This window comes from Thermobia domestica, chromosome 6 (assembly GCF_964235325.1).
Source record: "Thermobia domestica chromosome 6, izTheDome1.hap1.1, whole genome shotgun sequence".
In the NCBI taxonomy this organism is placed as follows: Eukaryota; Metazoa; Arthropoda; class Insecta; order Zygentoma; family Lepismatidae; genus Thermobia; species Thermobia domestica.
In genome coordinates, this window is record NC_137459.1 from 49,486,479 (window position 1) to 49,500,492 (window position 14,014).

The window sequence follows — 14,014 nt, forward strand, 5'->3', positions numbered from 1 at the left end:
TAGCCTGCAGGAAGTTTTCATTTCTTTCTTGGAATAGATAAACGAAGACTTTGGTTCGGCTTCTCCTTCACAAATTTTTGTCGAAAGATTGACTTTATCGCTACAAACACAAATTACTTCTTCTCACAGAAACCATCTACAAACACACTGTACTGCTGAAACAGAAACCATCAACCAAAGAGGTCATAAATTTTGCCATTCCTCGTGTTTGAAGTTCCCGTTCTTCACAACGATTTCCTTCCTCCCGCCCCTGTTAAGAAGATCAAAGTAGATTTTCAAAAGGACTGGCTCCCGCTGAGAAGGAAAGTGGGATGAGGAATGACTATAGTGCCATCTAGCAGTTATACGGCCAAGTACGTGAACACGAAAAAGTCTGATTTCTGATTTCTGTAGATTCAATTATGAAGGATATAATTTCTCATCGATTGTGAAATGGATGTCTTTGGAAACAGCGAAAAAATAGTACAGTAGCGCACAAATACAAAGATTGTACTCCATTCTCAAAAAAGTCTGGAGTTTTTAGCCCTTTTCCTTACTGTAAAAAAACAGAAGACTTTTCCGTCTGATTTTGATCATTTTCTTATGGGAATTTGGATTATAATTATCTGTGTTTATAAGAAGAAAATATCACGCACAGCGTTCAAATTGCACCTTTAAAATGAGATGCATCATATTTAGTGCGCTACTGAGACATTTTTGCGAAAGAACGAAATGAAACCGTGATTTGCCTAAAAAATGGTTGAGATCCCATGTTAAATTGAACACCAATATTCCGGCCGCTGTGGCGCACTCCTTCTCCCTCTTACCATGGCGACTGCGAAAATGTATTTCCTACTTTGACCGTTTCCGATTTTGAAATCGCTCCTGCGTACACTGTAAGTCATTACTCGACACTTTGTATATCACATTGCCATTAACAAATCAAAGTAATAAGTAAAAATTTGTTGTGACTCTTATCGAAACATGTGAATTGCAAGCGGAGCGAGCAGAAAATTTTTAACTAATGTATTTCTTTGCAAGCCGACAACAATGTTGATTTAATATGGCGCCAATACTTATACGGGGCGCAGCGTCGTTTGCTCTTTTCCAACACTTTTTTCTTTCTTCTTGCTCGTTCGGCGCCCCCTTGCTATTAGCGACTAAGTAAAAATTTGTTGTGATTCACTGAAACGTGTGAATTGGAGCGGAGCGAACAAGAAAAAATATTAACAAATGTATTTCTTTGCAAACCAACAACAGTATTGATTTAATAGGGCGCCAATACTCATATGGGGCGCCGCGTCGTTTGCCCTTTTCCAATACTTTTTATTTCTTCTTGCTCGATCGGCGCCCCCTTGCTGTCAGCGCCCGGGGCCCGCTTGCCCCCCTTAGCTACGGCTCTGTTAAAAAATGAAACATAAAGTAACTATTCAGGATTAAATAAATGTTGGATAAAAGAAATCAAGTGTACTTATTTACGTTTTTTTCTTTTTCTTTCCTTTTCCATGTAATGGATATATCGGTGAAGGAATGAAATTATACCACTTCGTGAAATCGACCCATATATATATATATATATATATATATATATATATATATATATTAGAAGATTCAGAGTGCACTTGTGTTGAGGAGACTTGGATTGAAATTAGAGATAGCATTAAAATTTCAGCAAAAGAAAAATTGGGACACGCCGAAATATATAGAAACACACCATAGTTCGACCAAGAATACATTAAACTAGCAGAGAAGAGAAAACAGACAAAATTACGTTGGCTACAAAATCCGAATGAAATAAATACACAAAATTCAAATCTAAATATCCATGAGTTTCTCTTCGAACGAGGATGTTGTTTAATATTTCACACGACCATGTTGCTATTTAAAATAAACAAGTTGATTCCAAGATGGCGGACGACAACCTTAAACACGACATAATGTTTCGCTTCTCCCACCAGCATTGACAACAATTGACTCGCATAGACTGCATTGATAGTTTCTCAAATATTTACCTGGTCCAGATTTCGTATTTCACTTAGCAAAATATTATCTTTCATTTACTTCGGACATTTGGACATTTTCCAATATGGCGAACGAAGAAGTTATGGGAGTTTATTATGTCATTTAAATAATCTTTACCAACTTCTATGTCAAATTTTAACTTGTTAATAATTACTTCCTAAGTTCAATAACATTGTAAATCAGTTGGAAGGTAAATTTCGGAATTTTAGAATTTAGAGCTAAATATTTTTAAAAGTATGGGTTTTATGAAAAATTGTTTCCCTATAAAAATATTGTGTTATCTATGTTCTATAAAACGACACTAAGTTTATCTCGTTATGTTCAACCATAGCAAAGATATTGCTATTTTTATCTGGGTATTGTTCAATTTGCACTTTCGGCGGTCATTTTCCAATATGGCGGCGAAAGTCACGTGGGATTGCAGGGGACTTTTAGTATGTGGTTTAGAACATTATTCCCAACATCTGTGCCAATTTTCAGCTTGTTACTAATTTGTTTCTTTCTCCATTAAAATTTGAGCTTCATTTACTGCAGTATAGTGGCTTTTTGGAAATTTTGTGGCTTGCTAGGTTCTCAAAGTGGCCAGATCTAACCACAAAGTGGCTAGATTGGCAATCCTAGTATCAGGGTCAATGACAAAGTTTGTTGTCAAGATGACACCACTCTCGTTTTCTGATTCCTAACGTAACTTGCTGTTTCCAGGGTGTCAAATCGCCCGTTTCACTGTTGCACTTGTTATTATAGTGTGATCATGACATGATGATTTCGAATTAATAGATACAATAATATAAAGAATTGAAAATTTGACTTTCTTCCAAAAGCTTTATTTTGAAAAAGTGATTAAATAAGTACAATATCCAATCACATAGAAGGTTTAGTATAATGCCATTTACATCAACTTGATATCTGAAACCGTTCCGGAGATATGATAAACAAGGATAAGTTTGCAACCCTGCTTAAATCATGTAATTGCTAGAAATTGTTGTAATAAAGCTACAAAGAACTTTTGCTAGAATGTTATATGTAGAAACAAAGAGTAACAAACATTATTTTAAAAATTCTCACATAATGTCATTTTAAGCAGTATTACAACCTCTATCCATGTTTTTCATATTTCCGGAAGGTTTGAGATATCAAAATGCTGTAAATGGCATTATGAACTTCAGGTGTAGGCCTATTGATAATTATGTACGTGATTGAGTGTAATATTTATCTAACCGCTTTTTCCTAACAAAGGCATTGAAAAAAAAATGAATTCCTGTACCTCTGAAATGAAATCTTTAAGTTTAACGTACCACGAAATGAAAATTAAATGAAAATTTTCAGTTTTACGTACCACAGTTACGCCGACTAGGCTAAAGGCAGTGATGAGCGCAAGACCAAGACCAAGACCAAGACTCTTGCGCAGGAGTCTTGACCAAATACCGGCTCAGTGGTACAGCGTTCACATGTGATGAATTGTGCCCCTGGTTCAATCCCTGCTTGCGCCATGTGAGCTGTTTTGGTGAATAAACACCGTCTGCGTGGGTTTTCTCGGGTTTTCCCTTTTCCTCCTACTTCATTCAACCATTTCATTTATTTCTCATTATCACCGTCTCTCTTGGCCTGAGTACCAAATCGTGGGACGTTAAACTAGACATTTTCATGACATTGACAAAAACTTAGTGCATGTAGCCGCAAGCTTGATTTCTTGGCCGGATGCTTATACATTGAATAATTGTTTATCAATATAACTTTTAGCACCCTTAGGTACAGGGGCGGCTTTAGGATTTTAATTTTCGGTAGGCCCGCTCCCTCGCTTATGGATATACACCTAATTGATTAATGACGGTAGGAAATTACTTTTACAGTAGTGGTTGATGCTATTTGTTTAATAATTATTTATCATTGATATAAATAGTGGAAAATATATTTACTCTTTATTGTATCTTATAGCGTTTATATATTTTTCAAAATTTTTGGGTAGGCCCGTGCCTACCCGGCCTACCCGTTAAATCCGCCACTGCTTAAGTAAACGGCACATCGAGGATTGAGCGATATAACATTATACACAGTGTTCGAAGAGTCAAAAAGCAGAGGCGGTATGTTTTGTTACGATTTTGGCCCGACATACTGGCTATCTAAATATTGAAATACAGTGAGGGTATGTTGCCTGAAAGATTGCATTTCTAGACTGAAAATCCCCACAGATCTTCCCTTTAGTTACGGAGGGGCATGGTCCCTCGTTCTTTGATCCCTCGCCAACAACTTTCTAACAAGTTTTTTTTTTTTTTTTTTTTTTTAAGTATTCCCTTATGTTGTATTATAGAGAATTATACACGAAAATGCTCAAAAACCGAGTTTTTATAATAACAATTTCCTATGGGAAAGCTTACGGACCCCCAACTCGACTGAGTGGTATTCCAAACCTCTGGAAGAATCGCTTCCATAGCAGACAACTCCTTAATCCGTTCATGTTCAAAACACGACATTTGTATGAATTAAGATAAGAAGATACACACATATATATACGAAATAAACAATTCAATATGGAACATCAAACTCTAAACTAAATGAACTTCTTCGAGGATACCTCATTTTAAAAACAAAAGGTAAGAAAAACATAAGTGTGTCGGTGTTGTCAACTTAGAAAATTATTGCTACATAAGAAATAAAATCTTTTTACGTGCAAAGCTATTCGTCAAGTACTCTATATAAAAATGGATTTATTAAAGATATTTAGCATCTACTTTCCAGTGACGGTATGTCTTGACCACTGAAAAACCAGAGGCGGTATGGAATACCACCGCATACCGTCTCACTTCGACCATTGATTATACAACAATAAATAATCCATATTCACAAGCGATAGTGGTTTTGTAGTTATTTCAAATAACTTGGAATTTGATGCCGTTATTTTGTATTTCTAATATAGGTCAAAAGTATTTATAAAAATTGAGTTTACCCAAAAGACATAGACAGTTGAGTCGTTTTCAGTTTTCAGTCAAGTTATTCTAAAATATTAAGAGGTTTGATTATAGTAATTATTATTTTAGTTTCTCTCTCTCTCTCTTTTATGGCCAATATTGCTAAACATATCATCATCATCATCATAGCTATTCTGCCATTATTGGCAGGTCACTTGCTGCAACTAAGAAGCTTCGATGTACGGTAGTCCCTAGCTAGTCTCCTCGTCTTGACGCAGTAATTTTCTGTCCCCTCCATCTCTTTCCTTCAATTATACCCTCTACATGTCCCTCATAATACAGTTTCTCCTCAGTCACTGTCCCAACCAGTCCCTCTTCCTCCTCTTAATTACATCTAAAATTCTTCTTTTCTATCCTGCTGCTACTATTTCCAACACCTTCTTATTCGTTTTCCGTTCAACCCAGCTAATTATCTCCTTTTTTCTCCATGCCCACGTTTCGAAAGACTCCGATTTTTTTCATTACTTTGCAAAATGTCCCTGTTTCTGTCCCATAGAGTACATATCAGGACCTTGAAAGAGAAAGGGCGAATCCTGAAACAGAGTATTGGGAAATCAAGCTGGAAGTTTTACAGGTACATTAAGATACCTAGGGTGAATCTTTGTTTATCTTGAAACTGTAAGAAAACTAAGGGCGAAGCAGAGTAAAACGCGGTATCAATGTATTGTCTAGACCTGTCTGATCCGAGGAAAGAAGCTAAGAGATGTCGTTTTTATCATCATACTTCACGAAGGTAAACTATATTACAGTTAGAAACATACATTGTATTTCCGTTACCATTGGAGCATTGTAGAATTTATTATCCCATATATCCAGAGTAAAATTTACCTATGAAAAGCATAAGATTACTTAAAAGCAAGACTTGCAATACTTTTGCAAGCAAGACCAAGACCAAGACCAAGAGTGGGTGTGCAAGACCAAGACCAAGACCACCTGGATCTTGATCTTGGTCTTGCAGTTGCTCATCACTACTAAAGGTGAGGGTGACAATGAGAAATGAATGCAATGGTGAAATGAATAAAGTAGGAGGAAACGGGAGAACTCCGAGAAAATCCAGCCACATGGTGCTTGTTCACCACAAAGCCCACTTGGCACGAGCTGGGATCGAACCAGGGACCCCACACACCAGAGGTGAACGCTCTACCACTGAGCCATCGTGCCCACTTTAACATACCACGCTTAAGCCTTTTAGGCTAAAGGAGAAGATGATTAAGGGAAGTGAATGATAAAAGAATTAGTGGAATGAGAATGTTGGAGGAAACGGGAGTTCCCTAGAAAACCCACGGACACGATATTATCCCCCATAAACTTACTTGGCTGGGGATTGAACTAGGGTCCCCACGTTGTACCACTGAGCCACCGTGCCCCCTGTAACTTCGTTACTATTATCTGGAAAAACAATTATGTAGTCAACACTAAATTATTTTGGATGTGCATCGTCCCTTCTGTCTTCCTAATGATATCACTTTTTTGGTTGACCTATATTGATCTGAGGGGTCAGAAATCAGAATTTCAAAGATTTCTGAGTACGCTTCACTGACAGAGTGCACATCATAAGATGGGCGAAAGTCATTCGTTTACTCTTGCGGCACGGCATTTAGTACTATATTTCGGTAGACAGAGATGAGGCGAATTGCGGCAGAAATATGTCACTTTCTTTTCAGTTTTCTTTAGCTGGATGGTATTGAAATAATGATGTAATAACTAACATATAGAAAGGAGTACTGAACTAAACTCCCTGCCGATACTGTCCATGAAGGGCTAAGCTAAGCTAGATGGCACTTGTTCAACTAAGTAATGCGTGATCAACGCATTAACGCCCAGGCAGTATTATTTCTGACTTTCTGGAAAGAAGTTCGATATATCTTAATTCAGATTGCTCCCCAATTACCACATGGGCCAACAGCGGGAAATTTTGGTGCTCGCCGCGGGAGTAGAACTATGTACTCGAAATTCGCGCCGGCTAACAATTCGGCTAAGCTGGAGCTGAGTAATATTTAAAAAAAAAAGCTTGAGTATCCACTTTCCTTTTTAATTAAAGCTTTCTATTTACACTCGCAGATGGTAAATGTTGATACATGCTGACGAGAAAGCGCTCAAAAAGATTAAGAATACAGTGTATAACGAATTTCATGAAACCCTGTGTAGGGTTAAAGATACAACTTCTGGGAAGTACGTTAATATACATAACAGTACAACATTCGTTTGTAATAATCAGAAAACCTCGTGACATCGGATATCACAAACATAACATACTGCGTAAGCAAAATCCATTTTCAATACCACTGTGCTAAGGGGAGGTGGCTTGAGCTTGGTTAGCCCTTGCTTACGCCTTAGATATGAATGAAGTTTGATTTGCATAGATATTTTACATTGTGTTCCCCATAGCAAAAAGAAGTTAAGATAATACGAGTCTTGCTAATAAAAAGTACAAAAGCAAAAAGTAGAAGTTTTATTTATCTGGCAACTGTTACTATTGATTCCATAAAGAAGAAGAAGAAGAGGAGGAGAAGTACATGGTAAACATGACTCATCTGTCGCTGTTGCCAGGTGTTGTTTGATCGATGTACCTGGTTCCACTTCCGAACATACAACAGCTGACGTTCCCTTTAGTAATCATCGTTACTCTAATAGAAGTATGACATAAACTTGGACAGCATATTAGATATCTAACCTCTTGGAGAAAATGGTGAGTGAAATAAATTGTTTTATACAAAAAAAAGCAATTATAGACTTAATTTAGGTTCCTTCGAAGAAGTAGGTAATATGCAAGCATGGCCTTTGGATTCCTTGTGTTTGCTTTATTTCGTATTAAATTGTAATATTTAACTAAAGAATTGAGCATCAGCTCCCTCAGTTTTTTGAGCTACAAAAATAATTGAAGCTATTATTTATATATGTTTGAAAGTTGATAGTAAGTGTTGCCTTTTATTCTTTATTAGATTTTTTTTTTTTAACATCGATATAGTTTCAGCTGAATTTTTTGTGTTATTCAAAGTGTAAAACAATACTTGAGGTAGAGGTTTGCACGGGCCGGAATATTTGGCCCGAGCCCGGCCCGGCCCGTGAATTTACAAAGTGAGGCCCGACCTGAGTCCGAAATATGTTTTAGCATTTAGGCCCGAGCCCGGCCTGAGCTCGTGTGATAATCAAACGAGCCCGAAATAAGCCCGAACTACAGAAAGTTAGGGCCTTATGCAGAGTCGTTTGACGTATAATTAACGTCATACTAAAGGCCTGACTAGTGAAGGGAACATATGTTAGTCGATATCTTTAGTATGCTACTAATCACGCATCAGAACGACTCTGCATAAGGCCCTTAATAATTAGCGCAAAATTGTATTTTTATTTACAGCAATTAGATGTTTAATTTTGCAGTTGTGCTTTAAAAGTTTTCCAGAAAAAATGGTGCAATATATATCGTTGTACAGTATTTACAAAGTTAGGCCCGAAAAATATGATTATATATTTAAAAATTCACGGCCCGAGCCCGGCCCGGGCCCGAAATGATACATGCTTTGTAGACCCGAGCCCGGTACGAGCTCGTGCAGACCTCTAACTTGAGGTTCACAATGTCAACGTCCTACCTAGCTATAATATTTATCGGGAGAGATTTAAGTTCGAGACTTCTAAAGGGCTCATGAAAAATTATGAACTCATGATATACCTTTCATAGTCTGGGTTCTGGCTGCCCCCTCAGTTTTTACCTTCTAGATCCGCCACTGAAGTTAATGGGTATCTGGTTGAGTATACAGTCACATGAGAATCATTACAACTCTCCTTTTATTTATGTGTTTATGTTAAATTTCTTAACTTAATGGTATCTTTGCCTTTTTTATGAATAGTTAACCTCAACATTTTCAATTTTTTCTTCTTTCTTATCCAAAGATTCTGAAAAGACGTTTTAAAAATAGGCGATTATACAATTTGTTTTTAGACGCAATTTTACTATGGTGGCGTTCGACATCTATTAGATGTTCGTGCTGCGAATTAAGAGTCTTCATCCCGGCGAAATTAAAATACCGCTAATTTTACAGCAATTATGTGATATCTTCCAATAGATAAAATATAATCGAAATGTGGAACAAGAGCGCCCTAGACAATATTATTTTACATGAGAAATCGTTATCACGACTCACTTATCTGCTTTCGATTTCGAGCCATTTTGAAAATCGGCATTTATTTTCGCCTTTCTAAACAGCTGAAAAAGGAAAGTCACTAGGTGACTTGTGATAACGGTACCTCACGCAAAATAATATTGTCTAGGGCGCTGTTGTTCCATATTTCAATTATCTTTTATCTATTTGAAGATATCACATAATTACTGTAAAATTAGCGGTATTTTAATTTCGCCGGGATGAATACTCTTAATAAAAGAAGCAAGGGAAATGCTGCAAAGTGTATGAATAAGAATTGGAGCAAATGCTTTTGCTAAACCGGAAGTGAAGCAGTTGTTTTTTTTTCTTGCAAGCATATACTCCAACCGTGGTATGAATAAGACAAAGCAAATACTGCAAACAGAAAGAGAACACTTCCGAAGTGTGAAGGTTTGGGATGTGAGTAGCATCACATATGGGAATGACGGCACAAGTAGTAAATTTACGTTCTTTATTAAACGCTATAAAGAACATACAGGTATGGTCACTGAGGAAAAAGATTAGAGGGTTGCTGGTAGATGGTTTGACGTCTCCTTATACTAACTCGCACAACATCCTCTCCCATGAACACAATTTCATTTTGGAGCTCCTCCGTAGCTAAGTAGTTAGCGTGCGCGCCTTTGGCGTGGGAAACCCGCATTCGATTCCCGACGGGAGCTCATATGGTTCGGATTCCACGTTAATCAGTAGGTGCCGTCTCATATGATCTCGCTGCTGAAGGGGATATTAAACTGAAAATCAACTCAACTAAGCAATTTTATTTCTCAATTTCCTGTTCTATTTCTATCAGTTTTCTTTCTTTGAGTATGTTTTTCATATTAATTTTCTTCACCATTTGTTGGGTTGCAATTACATTCCCAAAGATTTCTTGAGAGGTGTTTACCAATGCTTTTATTGCTGCTTCTCTTGCTTCTTTTCCAAGCCGGGTAACTGTGGTTTTTCTAAACACTAGTGGTATAATTTGAGTTTTTATTAAGAACATCATCACACAACATTTTTGCATCCTATTTGTCACATTCCAATTCCATTTCCACATTTACGACTAGCGTATGGGACATCAACTGCTTCTGGAATGGTGTCTACTGCGCTATGCTAAATGAAAAAAGCCGATTTTGTGATGGAAGTTATTCTTTTAATAATCCAGATTTTTTAAAAGAAAAAGAAACATAATTTTTTTTTAAACTGTCAAACTATGCTATGCATAAGTTTTATAGAACAACTTTGTCCGTCCATTCATTTGTTGATAGGTATCATATCAAAAACGGGAAGAAATGTCGAACCACGGCTTTTTGCGTTGAGTTGATTTTAACGTCCCGTTCAGCAGCGAGGCTATATGAGACGTGGACCTACTGATTAACGTGGAATCCTAACCACATGAGCTCTCGCCGGGAATCGAACTCGGGTCTCCTACGCAAAGGCGCGTACGCTAACCGCTTAGCCACGAAGGAGCTCACGGCTTTTTGCATTCGATTCAGCGTCTCAAGGATAAGTTTCGTCTCCTCCCTTAACTCTCTATTCAAACCGGAAGTGGTTCATTCCGATTTCAATTACACTGAGAAAAAAAAATGTAGGTGGCATACTTAAAAACGTAGGTTACATTCGTAATTCCTGTAGTTTCTGGACTTAACGTACAACCGTATATAGCATCCTGCAGCAAACGTATAGCTGAAAAAGTATGTATTATACGTACTGTCTACATAAGTGCAATGACGTCATTCATGTGACGTCATCTACAGTAACAAGTATATACGGAGGTAATATCTAGCTTTGTGACGTCAGGATCGTATGTAGCATGTGGGTTAATAATGACGACACTCACTGACTATCAGGACGGAGCGTAATTTCAAGAAGTATGCAATATACGTTCTGTACGTGTGTTTCTTGCGTTCAACCCCGAGACAGCATCTATATTGTACTTGTGCCCCGTACGTACGACTAGATACAGTGTACGTATTGTACCTATGTATTATACAGATTTTCCTTATGTCGCACACAGCTTGTCCCGATACAGCATACAGAATATCCGTATGCACCATACAGAGTGCACATATGCAGCTTACAGACTGTCTGCATGCGGCATATAGATTACACGTATGTCGCGTACAGGCTGGCCATATGTAATGTATGGACTGGATGTATGTAGCTTGTAGATTGTCCATATGAAATATACGGATTTTACCTGTATCGCATACGTATTGCCTTGTTGTAATATATGAATTGGACATATTCAGGATCTAGATTGTACGTATAGTGCACCATTATTGAAGTGCTGCAACATACTGAGAAATGCATGATACATTCTTACTGTAATGTTGCCACATATTGTTTTTCTCTGTATGGAAACAAAAATAGCTTAAAATATGGTTGATCTCCTTTGTGCCAATAATAATAAAATTAAAAATACTACACTTTTCAAATTTTAGTTTGGAGCAGTGAAACTGTCCAGAGAAATGTATTTATCTGCAGGGTGTAAGTTTGGACTTCCTGCTAATTCTTTGGAAAGCTACTGCAAAGCCAAGTGTTGAAAAGTGGCACAAGAGTTAATTTTAAAATTATTGGCACAAAGGAGGGTAACCATATGTTAAACTATTTTAGTTTTCATACAGAGTAAATCAATATGTGACAATATTACTGTAAGAATTTATCATACCTTTTGCAATAACTTAGTTGCAGCACTTCAATAATAATGCAAAATTCACAGCCATGTACAATCCTATGTTCAAACTCAAAAAAGACTTACGTACAGTCATTTATTAAGCCGTTATCATCCATTGCTTGTACAGTCACGAAAGAAAATATTCTTCAGTTGACAAAATTTGTTTTCCTAAAAACTCAACAATAAATTAACCTATCAGAGTACCGACTTTGGCAGGTTGTCAAGTTATAACTATTCGAAGAATAACAACAAAAAGATCCAAATTAATTAATTTGTTGCCGAGCTATTGGCAAAAGAAAATTTGTCAACTGTCAAATACTTTCTTTTCCGTGTGTACTATATACAGACGACTTTACCTCATTCTTTTCCTTAATAATATCCTCTTCCAAAATGCAGAAGTTGTTACCACAAGAGGCGTGAATAGGATTTTCCAGAAATAACTTCTCTGAACATTTTAATTAACAGATAAGTTATTTTTTAAATGAAGCTATAATTAAAAACATGGTGTCAGCTGAAAACGTTTTCCCTCACAAGATGATTCCTAAACAGTACTCCCCATTAAAAATGCAACTTCAAGGAGACAGGGTAGCTACGCCAAAGTTCCCAAGCCGATATCTAATAGTAAGTGTCGAATATGCTTAACCCTTAACATACCAAGCGGGGTACTCTAGGGACCCCAGAGAGTGATATTTGGTGATACTGCCGCAATTATAAGAATCAATTTATTCTCGATTTTTATATGTATCCTGCAACCCTTTGAGATATCAATTACATGATTAGATCAACGATGCGTTTCTTTAAAAAATACAAAAAATAAAAACACACTTCAAAATGTAAAAACTTCATTGTTAAACCTGTGTTTCAGATTTACGAACACACAAGTATGAAATTGTATGAAGAACTGAATAGTGTTCAAATATACATAATATTTGACGTCAACAATGTTCATTTAACTTAAGTATGCTTCTAGACATCGAAAAAATAATAGTTGGAGTAACCCTCTGCAATACTATGTTGAGAAATTAAAATAATACTTGGGGTCCCCAGAAGACTCCAGCTTGGTAAACAACTTTGACGACTTAGGCTTGCTACGTTAAGGGTTAAACTTACCGCTGTATTCGCTGTGTGACAACGTGGTGATAGCAGAGCAGAACTGACCCAACATTGACAACCAGAACGACTGTAACACAGCGAGACATCGAGAGGATGTTCTCTTCTGGTATGGTAAGCCATGCGTCTTACGATCCAATGCCACAGCTCATCAACTGTAGCTGGCGGAGTTCACAGGTATGAGAAGCTGTGCAGCCATCGACCAAACATATTTATCCTTCCCTGCTCTACACATTCTGCAAATTTGGACTTTCCTGGATGTATCCTTCTTAGTTCAACATTTTAAGTAACGAGCAGTGTAATAGTCTCATACATTATTTAAAGAAAGAGCGATGATTCTCAGAATTACTCGGAAGTTTCTAGTTTACAATTATATACATATATAGATATAGATATAGCTATATAGATAGATAGATGTACAATAATTTAAAACGGTTATATCAAAGTTTGCATTCAGAGCACAAAAAGAAGTATAGCTCTCGGAACATTGATTTTAGCCAGATAATACCACTAGTAAACTCAACCACACTCAGTACCGTTAGTTGCTTGGTATTGTCTATGAGGCAGAGATCATCGTATCTCATTGCGTGTAGATTTTTGTATTTGTTTAACACTAAAAATTGTTTGTCGCTAACCGAACCCAGTAACATATATATACCGACAGGACGTACGTTAGTCACAAGGTTACATGAGTGAAACACTAAATTATTCGATTGACACTTGCGGCCTTGTCAACACTAGAGAAAGGTACAAAGTGATTAAATAAATACGAAACATAGTACATACAAAATATAGCGATGTATGAAGTCTCCTTTTCATACGATTTGGAGAAAGGATACATCTGTAGAGAGCAACATAAATGATTTCTCTGGATAATTTGGATTAGTCCAGAATTCGAACAAAAATAATTTTGAAATTCGTTAAGTCCAACATTTTTCTTTCTTTCTTCGGATTCTCAATAAAGTTGACTACTGAAAAGCTGAGTTACAGATTTTATGTTAAAACATATTCACTATACCATTGCCTTATTCACAGAACAATACATTAGTTATTAATGTATGACTGAAATAATAGTGCTTCGTGCAGATTTACTTTATCCAATCGGAATTGCACAATGATAAAAA

General features: G+C 36.8%; 1 protein-coding gene and 1 non-coding gene across 2 annotated transcripts in view; one reads left to right on the top strand and one right to left on the bottom strand.

Moving 5' to 3' along the window:
* Positions 1-6,056: 6,056 nt before the first annotated feature.
* TRNAQ-CUG (transfer RNA glutamine (anticodon CUG)) lies at positions 6,057-6,128 on the bottom strand. The gene has a single exon. It is a non-coding gene; the product is annotated as a tRNA-Gln (tRNA).
* Positions 6,129-7,500: 1,372 nt separating this feature from the next.
* LOC145687661 (small lysine-rich protein 1) overlaps positions 7,501-14,014 on the top strand; it is a 114,390-nt gene continuing 107,876 nt past the window's right edge. Inside the window, exon 1 of the mRNA XM_081761123.1 lies at positions 7,501-7,656. Coding sequence (XP_081617249.1) covers positions 7,654-7,656 — 3 coding nt within the window. The 5' untranslated portion in view covers positions 7,501-7,653. The remainder of the gene's footprint in view (positions 7,657-14,014) is intronic.